General features: G+C 36.9%; 2 protein-coding genes across 2 annotated transcripts; one reads left to right on the top strand and one right to left on the bottom strand.

Moving 5' to 3' along the window:
- Positions 1-6049: 6049 nt before the first annotated feature.
- LOC102716317 lies at positions 6050-6644 on the bottom strand. The gene has a single exon (XM_006654065.2). It carries the CDS (start codon positions 6545-6547, stop codon positions 6275-6277), a length of 273 nt encoding a protein of 90 aa, XP_006654128.1. The 5' UTR covers positions 6548-6644; the 3' UTR covers positions 6050-6274.
- Positions 6645-14748: 8104 nt separating this feature from the next.
- Positions 14749-18285, top strand: LOC102716036 (derlin-1). The gene is made up of 7 exons (XM_006654064.2): positions 14749-14894; positions 16512-16647; positions 16988-17061; positions 17172-17265; positions 17374-17502; positions 17609-17769; positions 17883-18285. Exons 1-7 carry the CDS (start codon positions 14878-14880, stop codon positions 17998-18000), a joined length of 729 nt encoding a protein of 242 aa, XP_006654127.1. The 5' UTR covers positions 14749-14877; the 3' UTR covers positions 18001-18285.
- Positions 18286-18338: the final 53 nt, after the last annotated feature.

Here is an 18338-nt window from a genome sequence, read left to right as displayed (position 1 = left end):
CCAAGGCTTCAACAGCACCTCCCTAAGGTTATACGCTTATCCCCGGTTCAAGCAGCAGGAAAAATTTACAACCTAGATGAAATATCTGCAATGTCTGTCTCAGCCTTTCAGGTGAAGTTGATCATAAAGAAATATCTGCATAGTTCAAGACTTTTACCACTAATGAGGGAAGGTTTAGTTGGTTAAAGAGGTGGTTCGTGAAGGAAGGCTTGGATTAGAAGACTACTGATTATTTATATTCATGAATTTATTATCTCTATTTTACTTTGTGAGACCATTTGCATTAGAAGGACTACTATTTATTATTTTGTACTTGAACTGATGCATTGGCCATGTACTACGGCACTTTAATTTCAATTGTATGAACTTGTGGATCTCTTACTACTATATTCATCCACATGATCTTTCTGTGAATATTTGCGTGATATCATTTGTTGTACTGCTTGTAGATTAGCATGTATGGAAGTGATGATGAGGATGAGGATGAAACTGTTGTTGTTGCTAGGGGACAACTAGATATGGTGAGAAAAATTGGATCTGTGTTGACAACATTTGGAATGTTCTATGCTGAAACTTATCTAAACAAGTCAAAGTACAGAGAAGCTAATTTAGCGGGTCATGCCTGGGTTATGAGAAACCTTAATATTCCACAAGATTGTTATGACATGTTTAGGATGAGTAGGCCACTGTTTGAGAGGTTACATAATTTGTTAGTCTTTTCTTATGGTCTGAAGTCAAGTTGTAAGATGGATTCAGTTGAAGCCTTAGGAATGTTTCTATGGACTATTGAAGCTCCACAATCATTTGTCCGGGTTAAAAACCGATTTGAGAGGTCAAAAGAGACAATCGGTAGAAAAGTCAAGTAAGTATTACAGTGTTTACCTCCTCTCAAAAGATCTTGTGAAACCTAGAGATCCAAACTTCACAACAATCCACCCAAGACTACTTGGTGATCGGTTTGAGCCTCATTTCAACAATTGCATAGGTGCAATAGATGGAACACACATACCAGTTGTCGTGCCTGCATCAAAGGTGGTTCAACATGTGGGTAGGAATAAATATCCCACTCAAAATGTGTTGGCTATTTGTGACTTTGATATGAGGTTTACATTCATTGTTGCGGGATGGCCTGAATCGGCACATGATATGAGGGTGTTTAATGACGCTTTACGCAAATATGCTGCTATATTCCCTTATCCCCCACCTAGTAAAGTCACATTTACCATTTTAACAATCCCTTCTCACATGTTTCAATGATAAAATGATGTCTCCTAATGTATGTTTATGTTCACATGAAAATTTTACCTGGTTGACTTGGGCTATCCTAATCGACTTGAATTTCTAGCTCCATATAAAGGGACCAAATATCATTTACCAGAGTTTCGAGCAGGTCCGCGTTCTAGTGGCAAGAAGGAGGTGTTCAACCACTTGCATTCATCTCTCTGTAATGTGATTGAACGCTCATTTGGTGTATTGAAGATGAAATGGAGAATTATATTGGACTTACCAAGTTATCCGATGCTCAAGCAAACAAAAAAAAAATACATGCATGCATGGCACTTCAAAATTTCATTCGAGATAGTAAATTGAGTGATGAGGAGTTTGACGGGTGTGATAACGATGAAAACTACATGCTGGTGCCCTCAACTCAACGGAATGCTAGTCAATTGGGAGATGAGGAGAGGGACGCAAATATCTTTCGCAATAATATTGCATATGCTTTATTCACTAGGAGATAGTGATTTGGTTGTACACATACTCATGAATGTTTTAATTACAAATATGTAGCAATTTTTATTTAGCTAATTCAAATTTTTATCCAGCTAAATTCAACTTTTTATTTGTTGTATACATACACAAGAATGGATAATGCATCCAAAATAGTTAAGGGCATTCCAAACTTTAGTCATGCAAATCTAGTAATCTAGTCTATCCAATAATCTGATAAACTACAGCTTATTCTCCACTAGCTTATTATAATCTAGCTTATAGTAATCTAGCTTAATAAGCCAGCTTAAAATAATCCTAAGTGGAAACAAACGGAGCCTAAAGCAAGGAGTTAAACTACAACTATTCAATAGCATATACAACAACTAATTACCTGGTTGCCACAAAAGCTAAGAACGAAAAAGATTGGAGAAATATCATTGTGAAGAACCAAGAGAATTTTTTCTCCAAGATCAAATCCTTGAGATGATTCTACTCTCCGCTGAGTAGCTTACAAAAGACTTGGGTCTCTTTCAACTACATCCTCTATATGTTGGAGGAATACACTCTACACTAGATTCAAACAATCAGAGTATCAAAGTGGAAGAGAGTTAATGCAAACCCATTGCTTAAGAATTTCGATGTCACCGCCAAGCCTTATTAGGTGAGGCATATTTATAGTACCCTCGAAATCCAGTCGTCGAGGATTGATATATTCATTTAACGCATACTCCATTAAGCACTAACGGAATATCCGTTCTTAACAATAATTCAAGACCAGCCCATGAGCTTGATCCACATGCGTGCGAGCCTAGGCACGGTGCGAAACCACTCGGCCATGCCACGCGCCCGGCTTGCCTCGATGAGCGCACGTGCGGTGCTCCCTCTACTCTCCTCTCAATCAGTCAACGGGTACTCTCGTATGCCACTCTAACACTAGCGTATGCTGAATTTTATTAAAAAAATATCATTAGCATGTTATCAAAATAGGGTTAATAAAATTATTTTAATATATATATATATATATTTCAGTTATTTTTCTATTAAGAAATAGGAGAGAACTGGTGGTGGAGTAGATGACAGATTAACCACCACCACTGCTTCTCTTTTAGAAGCATAGATAGGTGTGGGCATATGGGCTTTTAATATGATTGATGGGCCATTAACCTATTAATTTATCAATTTTCCAACAGAACCAAATTGACTAAGAAAAAGTAAAGGAACTTCCAACTTCACCGCATACTGCATAGCTAGGGTGCAGGCAGGGCAAGATATCAACATAAAACTTTAAAAGTAGATTTTAGTTACTAAAAATTTTACTGCAAAATTTTAGTACATTGAGATACATTGTATCTTTAGATGTTGCAAAATTTTGGTAGGTGTTAAATTTTTATATTAAAAAAATATGATATCTCGAGGGAAAACAACTCTCAAAAGTCAAAAGTATCAAGTGTCTTTCTCAAAAACTGTCAGATGTCACGTGAGACGTTTGACCGGATGTCGAAAGATGTTTTCGAACATAAATAAAAAAAACAAATTTCACGGTGGAAACCGCAAGACAAATCTTTTGAGCCTAATTAATCCGTCACTAAAGCACTTATGACTAATCATACACTAATTAGGCTCAAAAGATTCGTCTCACGATTCCTTCCCTAACTTTGCAATTATTTTTTCATTTCATCTAGATTTTATGCCCTATTTAAATGTCCAAAAATTCGATACGTTATTTTTAGAAAAAAAAAAGAAACTAAACGGGGCGTATACTTCATCTGCTTGAACATTTAATTGGAATGAATGAACGGTCGAACTAACTTACAGGTGTAAGCCAATGATAGTTGGTGCAGTTCATCCTTAAAAAGAGATAGCTCCTGCACATATGCAATGTTCCATGTGAATCATTGTCGGCCTTGTTTAGTTAAAAAAAATTCTCAAAAATATCGCATCGAATCTTTGACATCTGAATGAAGTATTAAACATATATGAAATAAAAAACTTATTACACAGTTACAAAATAAATCTTAAGACGAATCTTTTGAGTCTAATTAGTCCATGATTAGCCATAAGTGCTATAATAACCCGTATGTAATAATGACGGATTAGTTTCGCTCAAAAGATTCGTCTCGCAGTTTCTGGGTGAGTCGTGAAATTTTTTTTTCATCCGTATCCGAAAACCCCTTCCAACATCTAATCAAGAGTCTAGCTAATCAAACATCTAACTTAGACATTCTTTTGATCAACTAAAGACCCCTGCGTGTCTTTTGAGAACCAATGAAAAAAGTCTCTAATTAGATACAACCATAAGTACGTACATTTCAGCTGTACACTTGTACTGGGTTCCTGGCTATCCTTGTCAAGTGTTGAAAAGAATATCTCAGGGTGATGGGCCATGCTACGATGGAGTCATGGACCATTAAGGCTGCGTTCCTTTTAAATCAATATTCCGTATTTCTCACGCGCACACTTACTGAACTGCTAAACGGTATATTTTACGAAATTTTTCCATAAAAAAATTACTTTAAAAAATCAAATTAATCTATTTTCTATTTTTTATAAACAATAATTAATTATTCATGTTTTTCGCGCCGATTAACAAACACCACCCCTCGCACCCCCAAGTGGGAAGATATCATTAGCGCTTAGCGGTCATCTTACTGTTTATTACAAGCATAAGCAAAATAGCTCGATTAACGATTAAAGATAATTTATAGATAAATTTTTTATATGCATGTACTTAGTGATGTAAAAGCAAATACTAAAAAATAATAAAAAATAAACTATGATAAAAAAACTTGAAAATAAATTTTAAATATAAATTCTAAAATTTAAATTTTAGTATAAGCGAAAAAGATGGGTTGCATGATCCAGCTCTTCTTTGATTGGGATTCGTTCAGGCTCACACAAGATCACAGTGTTCACTCACTAGAGTTTAATCATGTCAATTGGGTGCATAATGGTTAATCCATGTGCTTTGCAACTAGTTTTCCTCAGTATTAACCAGACTAGCATATATGGCTGAAGCTTCTATCATGGAGTAGATATTTGCTTCTCATTTTTCTGTACTTCACTAAGTTCTGAAAATGCATGTGGAAATATTATTTATTTTTTTGCGTGTATAAATATGAGCATTATTTCACACAACCTTTTGTGTCTAAACAACCTTTACGATCTATGTCTACATATTTCTCATGATTTTGTAAATTTACAACTGGAATGGAGTGTAACTACTAGACCCAGGGATGCCTGGAACTCTCTGTTATCTTGTTTACTTTCAGTTATCAGCAGACGAATTTGAGCCAAAAAAAAATCCATGATAACATCACAGCTGTTGATTGGTATCCTAAATATGAGATTGACCGTCTCAACTAAGAATTGGATATTGCAACATTATGACTTAAATTCGGTGAAATCCACAAGCTTTAACACGTCCATGGCAACAAATTGGAGTGGCAAAGTAGCAATCACAGCCACTGCTCTCTTTTAAAAGGTTCAATGTTGCTATAATAAGCAAATAAAAGTCTAACCCAAAAAAGAAATTAGAAGCAAAGGGTGGCTCAAATCAATGAAGCTGTTCTGCTGCATTAGTTGAAACCTAAAACTTCCAAAAAGGAAATTCCAATCCATACAAGAATCAAATTGAAATTTGTAAACATCCTACAAAATTCTGGCCCACAGGTTGGTGGAGTAACATGGTAACCTCACTCTTGCAATCTCTCTCAGATCATTGATGCAGGACAGTGAAGAAAGAGTCCCAAAACCAGTAGCAGTACCTTTCAGTCCTCACAAAATGTGCAGTAGGAATAGAAAATGTGTAGTAGTAGTAGTAGTAGGAAAGAAACTAGGAATAGAGTTTACTGGATAGACCACAGAGGATGGATAATTATTTATTGGATTCAGATGATGACGGATAATCGTTTTCTTTAATCGGGCTTGATGATGAATCATTGGTTGGTGGACCATGACCATGAGAGCGACTTCACTACTGTCAGTTTGTGGATCACACTGCAGATACTGATTGGATTAGATCAGATCAGATCACCGTTGCTAGTAGCTATTAGCTCCATTTCACGTTATAATATGTTCTGATAATTTTGTAGATTATGATAAATATAGATCCATCTATAAAATATATTTATTAACGTAAAGATGAATCTTTGTTAAGGGAAAATATCTTGTAATATGGAACCCTTCCTCTTCTCATTCTCAAAGTAGGAAGGGGTTCAGATTCATGAAACTTTCATCTTCCAGCCAGATAAATTCCAGATATAGATTCATCACCTGGAACTGCAAATTTCTTCAGATGAGTGGGACAAGGCAGAGAGAGAGAGAGAGAAAGAAGAGCAAATTCAACCAAGTGCAGGATTCCAATTGCGATTACGGTTGAGATGAAGATAAAAGCGGTTCATGCCCAGAACCGAAGGCTCCCAACATTAGCCAAAGAAAAAAAAAATAAGATAAGAACAGATCATATATGTACATGGTCTCTAGTGATGAGCACCAAGCACCCACCCTCCAAATTATTCAAGAAACTGATTGCGAGCGGCCGATCGAGGACACTACGGGCTGCCTGCTACTCGTCGCCGCCGCCACCGACGACCTGGGACTTCTTGGTGCTGGTGGTGGTGGTGTCAGCGGCGGCGGTGGTCTTGCGGTGGTGGGTGGAGTTGTTGGGGGAGAGGAGGTCGAGGTCCTCGTCGGCGTAGCCGTCGGCGCCCTCCCAGGTGAACTTGCCGCCGCGGCCGCCCTTCTTGGGCCCGCCGCTCATCCCGGAGGCCGACTTGCGGTCGCTGCGGTAGTCCGCCGGCTGCTTGGACGGGTTGCGGCTCTTCTTCGCGCCGTCCATGGCGAGTGGGGGAGAGGAGATGGTGAGGTTGAATTGGAAGGGGGGAAGGGGAAAGAGAAATATCTCCTTGGGGGTTTGGGTGGCTGCTTGTTTTGGGTGCAATTTATATTTATAGATGGGGATATAATAGATGAAGACGATGATGGTAGATTATTGAGAAAAATAGGTTAATCTACCATGAACCCCGGTTAGGGGTTGGAGTGCCGCGTGGTATTATAGATGGTAAAAATAGGTTTAACTTTTAGCTTTATTTATTTGGGCTTGCGTTGAAAAATGGTAACGTATTTAGAAGATTAATTTGCCGGTTGCACGGCGTACTAGAGTAGTCGTATTGTCAATTTTTATGAGTGCTACCCTTTAATAATATAAAATAATCTTACCATAAATAGCAGCAGCCAAATAAACATCTAGCTCAATCAGTCATTTCTAACTTAATAACCTCTTACAGCACCATTTTGACAAAACTAGAAAAAAACATATGAATAGAATATCGTGCACAATAAAAATCCTACCGAACTTCAAAATGGAGAGACAAAAGGGGTGATATTTTGGGTTTTTATATAGAAAAGTTAAATGACACATTTATAAATAAAATATAATTTATGAATAAAACTTTTATATATATATGTTTAGCGATCTAAAAGCTAAGGCTGAACTTTGGTGAAAAATCTTCAAAATCAATTTCAAATTTAATGTTGGAAATTTAATTTTTGGCTTATAAATATAGGCCTAAACGAAAAGAATGGGTGAAAGGAAAAATGTTGTGTTCTTTTGTGATGAAAGGTTATTTGGTTTTTGACAACTATTTAATAGCATAAACAGTGAAACTAACTATTCAAAGTTGAACATCTACTTTAAAACTGTGAGATAATAAATTTTTATATAATTTTTGTTAATAAATACATAGTTCAATGGTTAAAAAAGTTCATATAATTCCAATAAAATATTGAGAAAAATATGCCAAAAGAACACACCATCATTACCGTTCAATCGTTTCTTCACTGCGGTTATCACGGTCTATCATGACAAAAACCACACAAAACCGTGGAAAGACCATGATAATCACACTTCGTCGGGTGACAGTTTTGGTCTTTCCGAGCTCTCTGCAGTAACATAAACACTGCTTATGGGTCTTCTACAAAGGAAATAAAAACACGAGTTAGGGCATCACGTCTGTGTTCGCTTGGAGTGAGCTAGCTGTATAGAAAATCAACCCGTACGATTTTGTAAACATAAAGAATCATACAGTAAGTACTCGTGTGTAAGGAATGAATTGCTCCAAATTTAGGAGGTGTTTAGATTGAGAAAATTTTTAGGAGAAGTGTCACGTCAAATGTCTGATCGGATGTCGGAAGGGGTTTTCGGACACGAATGAAAAAACGAATTTCACGGCTAGCCTGGAAACCGTGAGATGAATCTTTTAAGCCTAATTAATCCGTCATTAGCACATGTTGGTTAGTGTAGCACTTATGGCTAACCATGAACTAATTAGGCTCAAAAGATTCGTCTTAAGATTTCTTCCGTAACTGTGCAATTAGTTTTTTTATTCATCTATGTTTAATGTTTTATTTAGGTGTCCAAAAATTTGATGTGATGTTTTTAGAAAAAAAATTTTGGGAACTAAACAAGCTTTTCCCTCAAATCTTTTTCCTTCTTTTTGGTTGTTTAAGTTGTTTTTCCGTAGCTTACGAGTATACTTAAATCTATTTGTCTGTCTTTTCACTTCTGCTTATATTTATAAATCAAAATTTGAATTTTTAATTTTTAATTTGAAATTGATTTTGTGGTTATTCTTAAGTTTATTTTCTAATTTTGACTTTTTGTTCGCTAAGAATATGTATATAAAACTTTTATTTATGAATTATTTTTTATTTACGATAAACAAGCAATCACCCCTACTTGATGGCTTTCTTGTAGCCCAAGGATGGTGGACTCAAAAACGAGTCAACGTGGCAGAACTAAGTACCTCGCAAGGAACAAGCTTGCTGTCGGCTAATGGATGATTAGATCTTGCTAAACACGAACAATTAACCCTGACCATACACATTCTCACGAACTTTCGAATACTCTAAACTGAAAATCGTGCGTAGCTAAAACGACGATGTAACAATAAAAGAAGTCTTTAATTAGGTACGATTACTCTGTTTTCTTTTCAGCTTATTCATTAGAGTATCGAAACATTTTCTTTTTCGGCACTTTAGGCACGGTTTGTTCATTGTTAGGGTGATTGTAATATAGATTATTAATGATGTGTTTATCGGTTGGTTCAATAACCAGTGGTAAAACGTATAAATAAATCAATATATGATTAATTGATTGTTAACTATAAAAAACTTGAAAAGTGGATTGATATGGTTTTTTAAATCAACTTTTCTATATAAAATTTTCACAAAAAACATCATTCGAGAAGAAAAGAGCCGTGGAAACTGGTTTAGTTAACATGGGAAAAAACACAGCATAAGTCAGGTTAATATACGCTAAATTATTATAAGTGGATGTAGGTAATTAATGATAAAGTAAACAATTACTTAAAATATCCAATGATGATGTGATTCAGAAGTCAAGACACCCAATAATATGGAAACAATATTCTTGGAGAAGTTTATCAGCTCACGTTAATATTGTTTGGGTGTCTCACAGAAAAAATCAAACGATATATTTGTAAACGAAAAATAATTTTTAAATAAAATTTTTATATACGTATTCTTAGGGATAAGTCTGAAAAATAAACTATGTAAAAAAACTCAAAATCAACTCCAAATTTAAAGTTAAAAATTCAAAAATTTGCTTATAAATATAAGCATAAGGATAAGTGAAAAGATGAAGTTTGTTTCATATTAATAATTCATGTAACAATAGTTTATTCGTATAATTAAATAGATAACCCATAATAACCAAAACCAGTGTATATTTATATCCCACGGTGACGGGGCAGGTGGAGGAAGGCAGGAAGGAAGGAAACCGGGGGCTTTTTGTGCAGTGGAATGGATGAGATGGATCCGGGGGACGAGATGACGTGGGGATAAGATCGAGAGAATCGGATTCCGCCCGTCCTCCGCACAACCACATGCACATGCCAAACACGCCCGACGCGCCTGCACTGCAGCACGGATCCAAACAAGGCGACGCGATTCATGCCTACTCCCTCCTCCGTCCCCCCTAAAAAATGCCAACACGTAGAAATCATGTTCGCAACGTCACGATTATCGTCGTAATCATCGGTAAATATATATAATGGGGATTTAAAAATGGAAGAAAAATCTAAAAAGATCGTAGTGATATATACGATAACCGTGACATATTAGGTGGTCTTAAAAAAATATATGATATATTGGTATTGTAAAAACTACCACGATTATTATTCTAGACACTGGGATTATCGTTTTTACCAAAATTATGACGATAATCGCTAACTATCGGCACAATTTGATCCAAAAAAACCGCGATGATTTTAGTTACAATTTTGCTTCGATAGATTTATTTACAAATTTTGAATCAAAATCATGTAGTTTTCGGGTGCTATTATCACCGATAATCATTTAATCGCTGGCGTGTAGTTTTGGCTTATGAAATGATAAATGAAACCCGTTTAGGAGTGAATCTCAATAAGTATCCAAGTTCGCACATAAGATTTTTAAGACAGCGAGTATTGTGTTTATTTTTGGGTGTCACGAACAGTCCCCCGCTGCCATGCAAAACAAAGCATGGGATTAGTGCATGATTAAATAAGTATTAGCTAATTTTTTAAAAATATTAATATAAATTTTAAAATCATTTTTCCTTTGTAATTTTGTTTTGTAGAAAATATAGTATTTAATAATTTGGGAAACGTGCATGGAAAAAAAACTAGAGGTTGGGAACCTCTGGTGCCAAATGCAGCCTTTCATCGTTTTGAATAGATTTTTAACTCTTTAGTAGTTAATTTTATAATTTTATAGTTCACACCATTAAATATCTAACGAAAATAAATCATCTTTCATATTTCATCCATGAAAAAACACAGCCCACATGCTGTACGAGTCACTCCAAACTATGCCCATTGAGGTGAATCTTACTTTTTAGACTTGTTTGGGGAGCTTTTTTCAGCTCTAGCTTTTTCTAAAAGCTGCTTCTGTCAGAAGCTGCCCCAAACATTATACAGCTTCTGAGAATCTATATTCTTGAAAATAAATTAAGAAGCTAGAAGCTGAAGAAATTTAGTTTATAAGTATTTTCAGATTCTCACAAACTGACTATCAAACAAATAGACACTTCTCAGAATAGCTCTCCAAACATGCTCTTTATCCAAAACGAACAGATGGCCAAGTGCGCGCCGGCCTCCTTGTTGTATCGTCTAATCTCATTTTATTTACAAAGCTTCGTTTCACCTTGCAGGTTTTGTTTCAGTTAGTAGGATATTAGTGAAATGTTGTATATCATAATCCACTTCAAATGGTTATCACAGGGACATTTTGTTTCACATATTCTAGTTCGGCGTGGATTTTCGGCCAAACAAGGCCTACATGTTTTCCTTATCCTAGGACCTACCTATCAATCTTCCATGCGTCTTTTGATCCATAGATGATTATTGGCTTTTTCCTGCTATATTTACAAACTAAAAATAAAGTTATCAATAAAACTTTTATATATATATCCTTAGCGATCGAAAATCCAAGGCTAGAAAATAAATTACGGTGAAAAAAATCTTAAAATCAACGTTAAATTTAAAACTAAAAATTCAAATTTAGCTTATAAGCCTAAACAGAAGCGAAAAGGTTGGGTTGTCAAGCGCTACTAATATTAGCTTAAGTAAAACCTTTAGCCAAATAAGCCCCCAAAGTACTGTCATATCGTCTTTCGGTAATTTGATACAGCATTCACGATAAAGTACATATGTATGCATATGTTTTTTAGATTGAAGTAAGGTTGTTACCCCACTTGTGAGCCTTCTGCCTCTGTAACTCCTATGTAAACTCTATTATCCATTTCCTTGAACCTTTCGTTTGTAAGAGTTTAGAAGAAAACCCTCTCATTATTCATGAGCATACTTACCAAACTGCTAATAATTTTTTTCTATAAAAATATCTAAAAGTTATTTAAAATCATATTAATCCGTTTTTAAGTTTATAATAACTAATACTTAATCAATTAATCAATAATGAGTTATCTCATTTTACATCGTTTTCTTCCTTTTCACCCACTCTTAAACTCATAAACTCACCCTAAATACGTATGTTCAAGATATTATTGTTGAGACCTTGGAACTTGGAAGCTTATGAAGGTGTACAAAATTCTATGTAGAGTCAGTAACAAGGTAAGACCGTAAGAGAGGTACGTGGAGAAGCAAATAGTGAAGGACTAACAGTCATCGAAAACTCATAGTCATAGGTGGTGATATACTGTAGAAATTGAGTAAAGTATATGTATATGTAGGTCTATCAACTCGTTTTAATGTACCATCCAGGTCCATGACTTTAGATATTACCTAAATGTGTATTTTCTAAGTTTACGAACCTAAGTGGTACCGTGCCACAAGTTTAAAGACCGGTCATGTACTTTACTCGTAGAAATTTATCAACAACACGGCAAAGTACCTTAGGGGTTGTTTGGGATGAGAGACTAAAGTTTAGTCCCTTGTCTCATCAAATGTTTGGATACTTATTATAAATAGTAAACATAGACTATTAATAAAACCCATCCATAATCTTGGACTAATTCACGAGACGAATCTATCGAGCCTAATTAATCCATGATTAACCTATGTTATGCTACAGTAAACATGCTCTAATTATAGATTAACTAGGCTTAAAAAATTTGTCACGCAAATTAGCTCTCATTTATATAATTAGTTTTATAATTAGTCTATATTTAATATTTATAATAAGTGTCCAAACATTCGATTTGATGTGGGGCTAAAAGTTTTGTGCATCTAAACACCCCCCGTTAACAACTTGCTGGTAGTGGTTTTTCCCCCTTTCCTTCTGTCATACAAAAGGACGCATCATCGACTTTACTATGAGTAGTTAATAATGATGTCACTTCACTTAAAAGGATAGAGCTAGAAGGAAGAATGCTATAACTATTCCTCCTTACCTTCTAGCATTTGAATTTATTCCAAAATACAAGTATTTAGTACTACTTGATTGATCATTCACTTCTTATTCAATATTCTTCCCATTTGATCTCCACCTAAGCTCAACTTTCATCCATTTAGCACTGGTCTTTTTTTCTTAAACTTAATCCCCACTAAACAACCTAAAAATACTTATATTTTGGAACAAAAGTAGTATAAAAGAGAAGTAGCTAGTCGGAAGACACTGTGCAATAAGAGCAGTAACAAATCCATCCTCAAATATAATCATTTTTAGTTTGTTTAGCAAGAATTAAAGTCAAGACAAAAATGATACAATAACCCTAAATAAATAACGAATCGATAGGAGTGGAAGGGTAAGTGGAAATAAAATAGAAAAAAATAAATGAAAAATTGATGGAACAAATAATATTGTGTACCAAAATATTTATATTCTGATACAAGATTTAAATCATATAAATAATTATATTTTGAAACAGAGTAAATAATAATTAAGATCTCATAGCATACTATTGTAGTAGCACTACCTCCATCTTTAGCCACAAATAGTAACCTATGGCACACTAGATGAAGCATGTTATAGCTGCTAAATGCCCTACGAGAAGGGAGATCTATTAAAAAGCTAGGGTTCAAGAGTCAACACCCCATTAACACAACGTGAACTGATATTACGATTCGTTGCCCAATAGTGAGCACTTGTGCCTACCTTTGTCGCTCGTCGTGAAGTTTCAAGAGCTAGGGTTCAAGAGTCAACACCCCATTAACACAACGTGAACTGATATTATGATTCGTTGCCCAATAGTGAGCACTTGTGCCTACCTTTGTCGCTCGTCGTGCATGCTTCTCCTATAGGCCACATCAACGCTGGTGTGTGCGGAGTAAGGGAAGAAATGGTACTCACATATGACATGAGATACGACGAGTGCTAGACCTTGCCCTATTGAGCTCTTTGCCACTGTTTACAGTGAAACCCAATTTACGTACTATTTAAAGAACACTGTTATCCGTCTTTTTTTTCATTTCCCACTCAGGTGTGCTCATGTAACATGAGATTGATCTAATCTTTTATCTACACTCTATTTTCTTATTCCATCCTCAACCATATGATCCGTTCTCGCATGTATCCCTAATTTAGTAGACTTGATATATATATATATATATATATATACGACTATTCTCAATATAAGTTTTATGTGTTTTAATCTTATTAAATAAATGAAATGTCACATACAAAAACAGTGACATGGTATCAGATTTGTAATGAAAGATGGAAGTCGATTTTTTGGTGTAAACAGTTACCTAAATCATAAATCTAGATTAAAAATGCACTAATAACAATTTGTTTTATCTTCATATATCTAATTAACTCCTATGAATTACTTAGTGGTTGTTTGGATCCAGGGACTTTTTTATAGTGACTTGACACATCGGATGTTTGGCGTTAGCTAGAAGTATTAAATATAGACCGATAACAAACTAATTGTATAAATAAAAGCTATTTCATTAGACAAATTTTTAAAGCAATTAAGCCATGATTAGTAAATGTTTACTATAAAATCATATTCGCTAATCATGGACTAATTAGGCTCAATAGATTCGTCTTGCGAAATAGTCCAGAGTATGAGGTGAGTTTTATTAATAGTCTATATTTAATACTTCTAATTAATGTCCAAGCATTCGATGTGATGGGGAAAAAAATCAGAGAGAAACAAATAGACCCTTAGATGCAACATTTAAGTAATATATTTGCCCATAATCCACGAAGTGAAATTGAATTTCATTAAATAAAAGACAAGAGAAGCAACAAGGAAGAAGACGCTCACTGTACGTACGGCTGTACCGATGTGTGTCACCAGCGCGGTCAGCACGCCAATCACGAAGACCTCCTTCCGCCGTAGGATCAAGCGGTGCCACTTTGATCCAACGGCCATCAAGCCGACTGCCACGCCCACCCTGCCACCTCAGCACCCATCCCCACACACACACGTGTACCCGACCAATCGCCTCCCCACGCGTCGTCCACGTCGACGCATCGGAGCATCCTCGACCGTCCGATCCACAACCCACGGTCGATGCCCCCCCAACTCTGGAACCTTCGCCCCGGCGACGGAGCGCTTCCTCTTCCTCCCTCCCTCCCTCCCTCTGTTTCCCTTCTCCCCCCGCCGCCGACGACGAGGAGAAGGACCCGCGACTGCGCCGACGTCGAAGAGAGGCTTAGTCTACTGCCGCCGCCGCCGCCGCCGCCGCTGACGACGACGAGATGTCCTCCCCCGGAGAGTGAGCCCCCCTCGGAGACTTTTTTTTTCCCCTTCGATCTGTTTCTGTGGTGTCTGATAGTCTGACGCGGGCGTCTCAGATCGCTTGACTTGGGGGTTGGGGATTGACGGAGGAGGAGCCGGAGCTAAGTTTACGGGGGGAGGTGGGGGGGGGGTAGATGGTTGGTTTGATCCCTCTGTGATGTGATGGTCTCGCACGAGGTCAAGGTTGGGGGGTGCGGCGGGGGTCGTTGTGGCGTGTTTGTAGTGTTGTTTGCACTATGGATTTAGTGGGTTTAGCTTGGGTTCCTATGGTTCGGAATTATTAAGTAATCGCGTGTAGGATTTGGGATGTTTGGATGGGGGGTGCTGTGAGCTGTGACCACGGTGTTTATAGATGTAAGCTTTGTTAGTTACTTTTGCTGAGTTTCTGAGAAGTAATGTTAGAATTTGTGGGAGCTCTGAAGTTGGAGATGGAGTTGATGGACTCCTTGGCCTCGTTTCATGCAAATTGATGGATTATTTTTCTGCAGTCATGGGGGTTCACACACCTTGTAGAAACGCAACATGTGCCTGAAGCAAATTGATGTTTTGCTAGGGAAGGTTGTCTCTGATGCTATTTGCATTGCTCCAGATCTCCATTCTGAGTCCACATAACTTTTCTGATTTGTAAATTTTGGAGCCAGAAGCACAATTCTCGATTTGTTAAACGAGTAAAGGCCTAGAATGCTTAGTTTTAGTCTAAATTCTCCAATTCTCCAATGCATATGCGCGTACTATAAAGATAGTGCATAAATTATATGCTCTAGGACTTCACTGTCCTAAAGGTGCACAGTTGGATAGCTGTAAGCTTATTTGTCGTTATAATAGCAATAGCTCGTATAAACTCTGGCTTGATGGTATGGGTTGATATTTTGGTATGCTCTTACGGTAGATGTCTAGACAGTGATGGTCATTGAAGGTGGTCGACTGATTTGGTGTGAGTTGGAAGTAATTGAAATAATTTGTTCTGCTTCTCAAATGCATTTAGCTTGCTAAATTTCATTTTTCCTATGTGAAATTCTTAACTGAGACTTTGTGCTCTGCTATGGGTTTTGACATTGCTGCAAGTTTGAGTTGATTTCTAAATTGACAATGTCTGACACTTCTGTTATAGGATTTGCAATTCGTATTAGTCTGTTTCAAGCCTTGGGTATGTGTGAAAAGTACTGTTGGTCTGTACGTACAAACTGAGTTGCTATCCTTGGATCCACATAGTGCTTCCTGGTACACGCAAACCAGGCTAAGTTTGGAATTTCATTACTTTAGACCATGTTAGCATATAACTAGTGTTAGGTTTATAAGTGTGGTAGGTACGGAACATCTGGTAATTTTTGTTCGGTCCTCCACTGTTGGTGTTGGCGTGGCAGTCACTCTAGCATTTTGGTTTACAATGTAATCAGAGATTTTGAATGAGGTCATATGCGACAAACTGTCCATTTCGTTTGATAATTGCACTTGTTTATGCTCACTCATGCATGCAAATTTTGCTAGTTAATCGAGTTTCTTAGCTACGGAGTAGAAAATGAACATGTAAAATTCAAAACTCTTTACTTCCGTGCTGCTTCTGAATATTCAATTACTTACTTTCCCTTTTCAGGTACTACAACTCACTTCCACCAATAAGCAAGGCATATGGAACATTGTGTTTCTTTACCACTGTACTGTGTCAGCTCCAGATACTGAGCCCATCTTTTCTTGCCTTATATTATCCCTTTGTGTTCAAGAAATTTGAGGTCAGCACATGTTTATGTTTTGTCTGTTCTCTTATTTGCCAGTACAGATTATTTTTCCCTCTGTTTTTGCACAAGAAATTTTAAATGTAAATTAGGACTGAGGATTTGTTTGTGTACTCCCCTCCCTCTCAATCACTAGCTAGTAGTTACTTGTGACATGCACCTCCTATACCTTGTTTAGTACTGTATGGCCACATCATGTTCTATGAACAAATCTGTTAGCATTTGGCAAATGTAATCAGTATTGCAGTTTGTCCTATGGTTATGTTGGCAATTTGCAATGCTAATTTGTTGTACTGCTATTTTTCTTTCAATTTAAGAGCTGTTTTGGGCCTTACAGATATGGAGGCTATTTACAAGCTTCTTTTTCCTGGGCAAGTTTTCCATCAACTTTGGGATTCGCCTTCTGATGATGTAAGTCTTTGTTATATGCCATTGTAAATACGGCTACTGCCAGATTGTTGCAGAAGTAAATATAAGCTTCCAACCATTTGTTGAAATCAATTGTGCATTTGGGCATGTAGAGCAAGATATGGTGTACAATTAGAAAAAGGTGCATTTGAAAAGCGCACAGCTGATTTCTTGTGGATGATGATATTTGGTGCCATATCACTACTGGTCAGTGTTATATCTTTTAATGTAGTATTTTCTGCAGCTTAATCAAAACTTAAAAAGTCAATGCGGTGAACTCACATACTACATATGCATCTATCTTTCTTGGATCAGGCTTTGTCAGCTATTCCATTCTTAGATATTTATTTCTTGGGAGTACCTATGGTCAGCATGCTTCTTTATGTCTGGAGCAGAGAGTACCCAAATTCTCAGATCAGCATGTATGGCCTTGTCCAACTGAGGGTAAGTCATATTAGCATCAACATGTATGTCCCTTTTCCAGGTCGTCAATATTGGAACCTAGTCTTATGGAACGACGAAATTTAATTGTGGTTAATATTTTCTGCAGTCCTTTTATCTTCCATGGGCAATGCTTGGATTAGATGTGATATTTGGCTCAGAGATACTGCCTGGCCTTCTGGGTATTATCGTTGGACACACGTATTACTTCTTTTCAGTGTTGCACCCGCTAGCCACCGGAAAGAACTACCTGAAGACACCAATGTGGGTGTATCCTTTTTATTGGTTCATAGCCAAATCATTTCAATCCATGTTCTATAGCTACTTTATTCTCGATCGTATATTCGTATGTGCTGCTCCATGGTTCCTTAACTGTTGTACAGACATAAGATTGTTGGTCGATTCAGATTAGGCGTGCAGGCGAACGCTCCAGTCCGACCGGCGGCCAACAACACCGGCACAGGGGCCTTCAGAGGAAGGAGCTACAGACTCAGTCAATAGGTCTAACCTATATAGGACACATACCCTGTGCTGCAACGACTATTCAGAAATGAAATGTGGAATGAAGCTGAGTGACACCAACTGGTCAAGCTGGACAGACCTGGACTGTTTAACAGCTCCAGGAATTTGGATTACCCCATCTAACACGAATGCCGAATCTGAAATGCTATCTGAGTAGCGAGTACTAACGATGTATTAAAACATTTGCTTTGTGCGCAGGAAATGTATACTCCCTTGGTTTCCGGATATTTCTGGCTATGATATATATATTCTTACGATTGGATCCTTTGCACTTTACAAATTTCAACATATGTTTCCCCAAGGTTTGTACTGTAGTA

Source organism: Oryza brachyantha, chromosome 5 (assembly GCF_000231095.2).
Source record: "Oryza brachyantha chromosome 5, ObraRS2, whole genome shotgun sequence".
NCBI classification, from domain to species: Eukaryota; Viridiplantae; Streptophyta; class Magnoliopsida; order Poales; family Poaceae; genus Oryza; species Oryza brachyantha.
The sequence above is the reverse complement of the archived record's forward strand: the minus strand, read 5'-3'. Positions and strand labels throughout refer to the sequence as shown.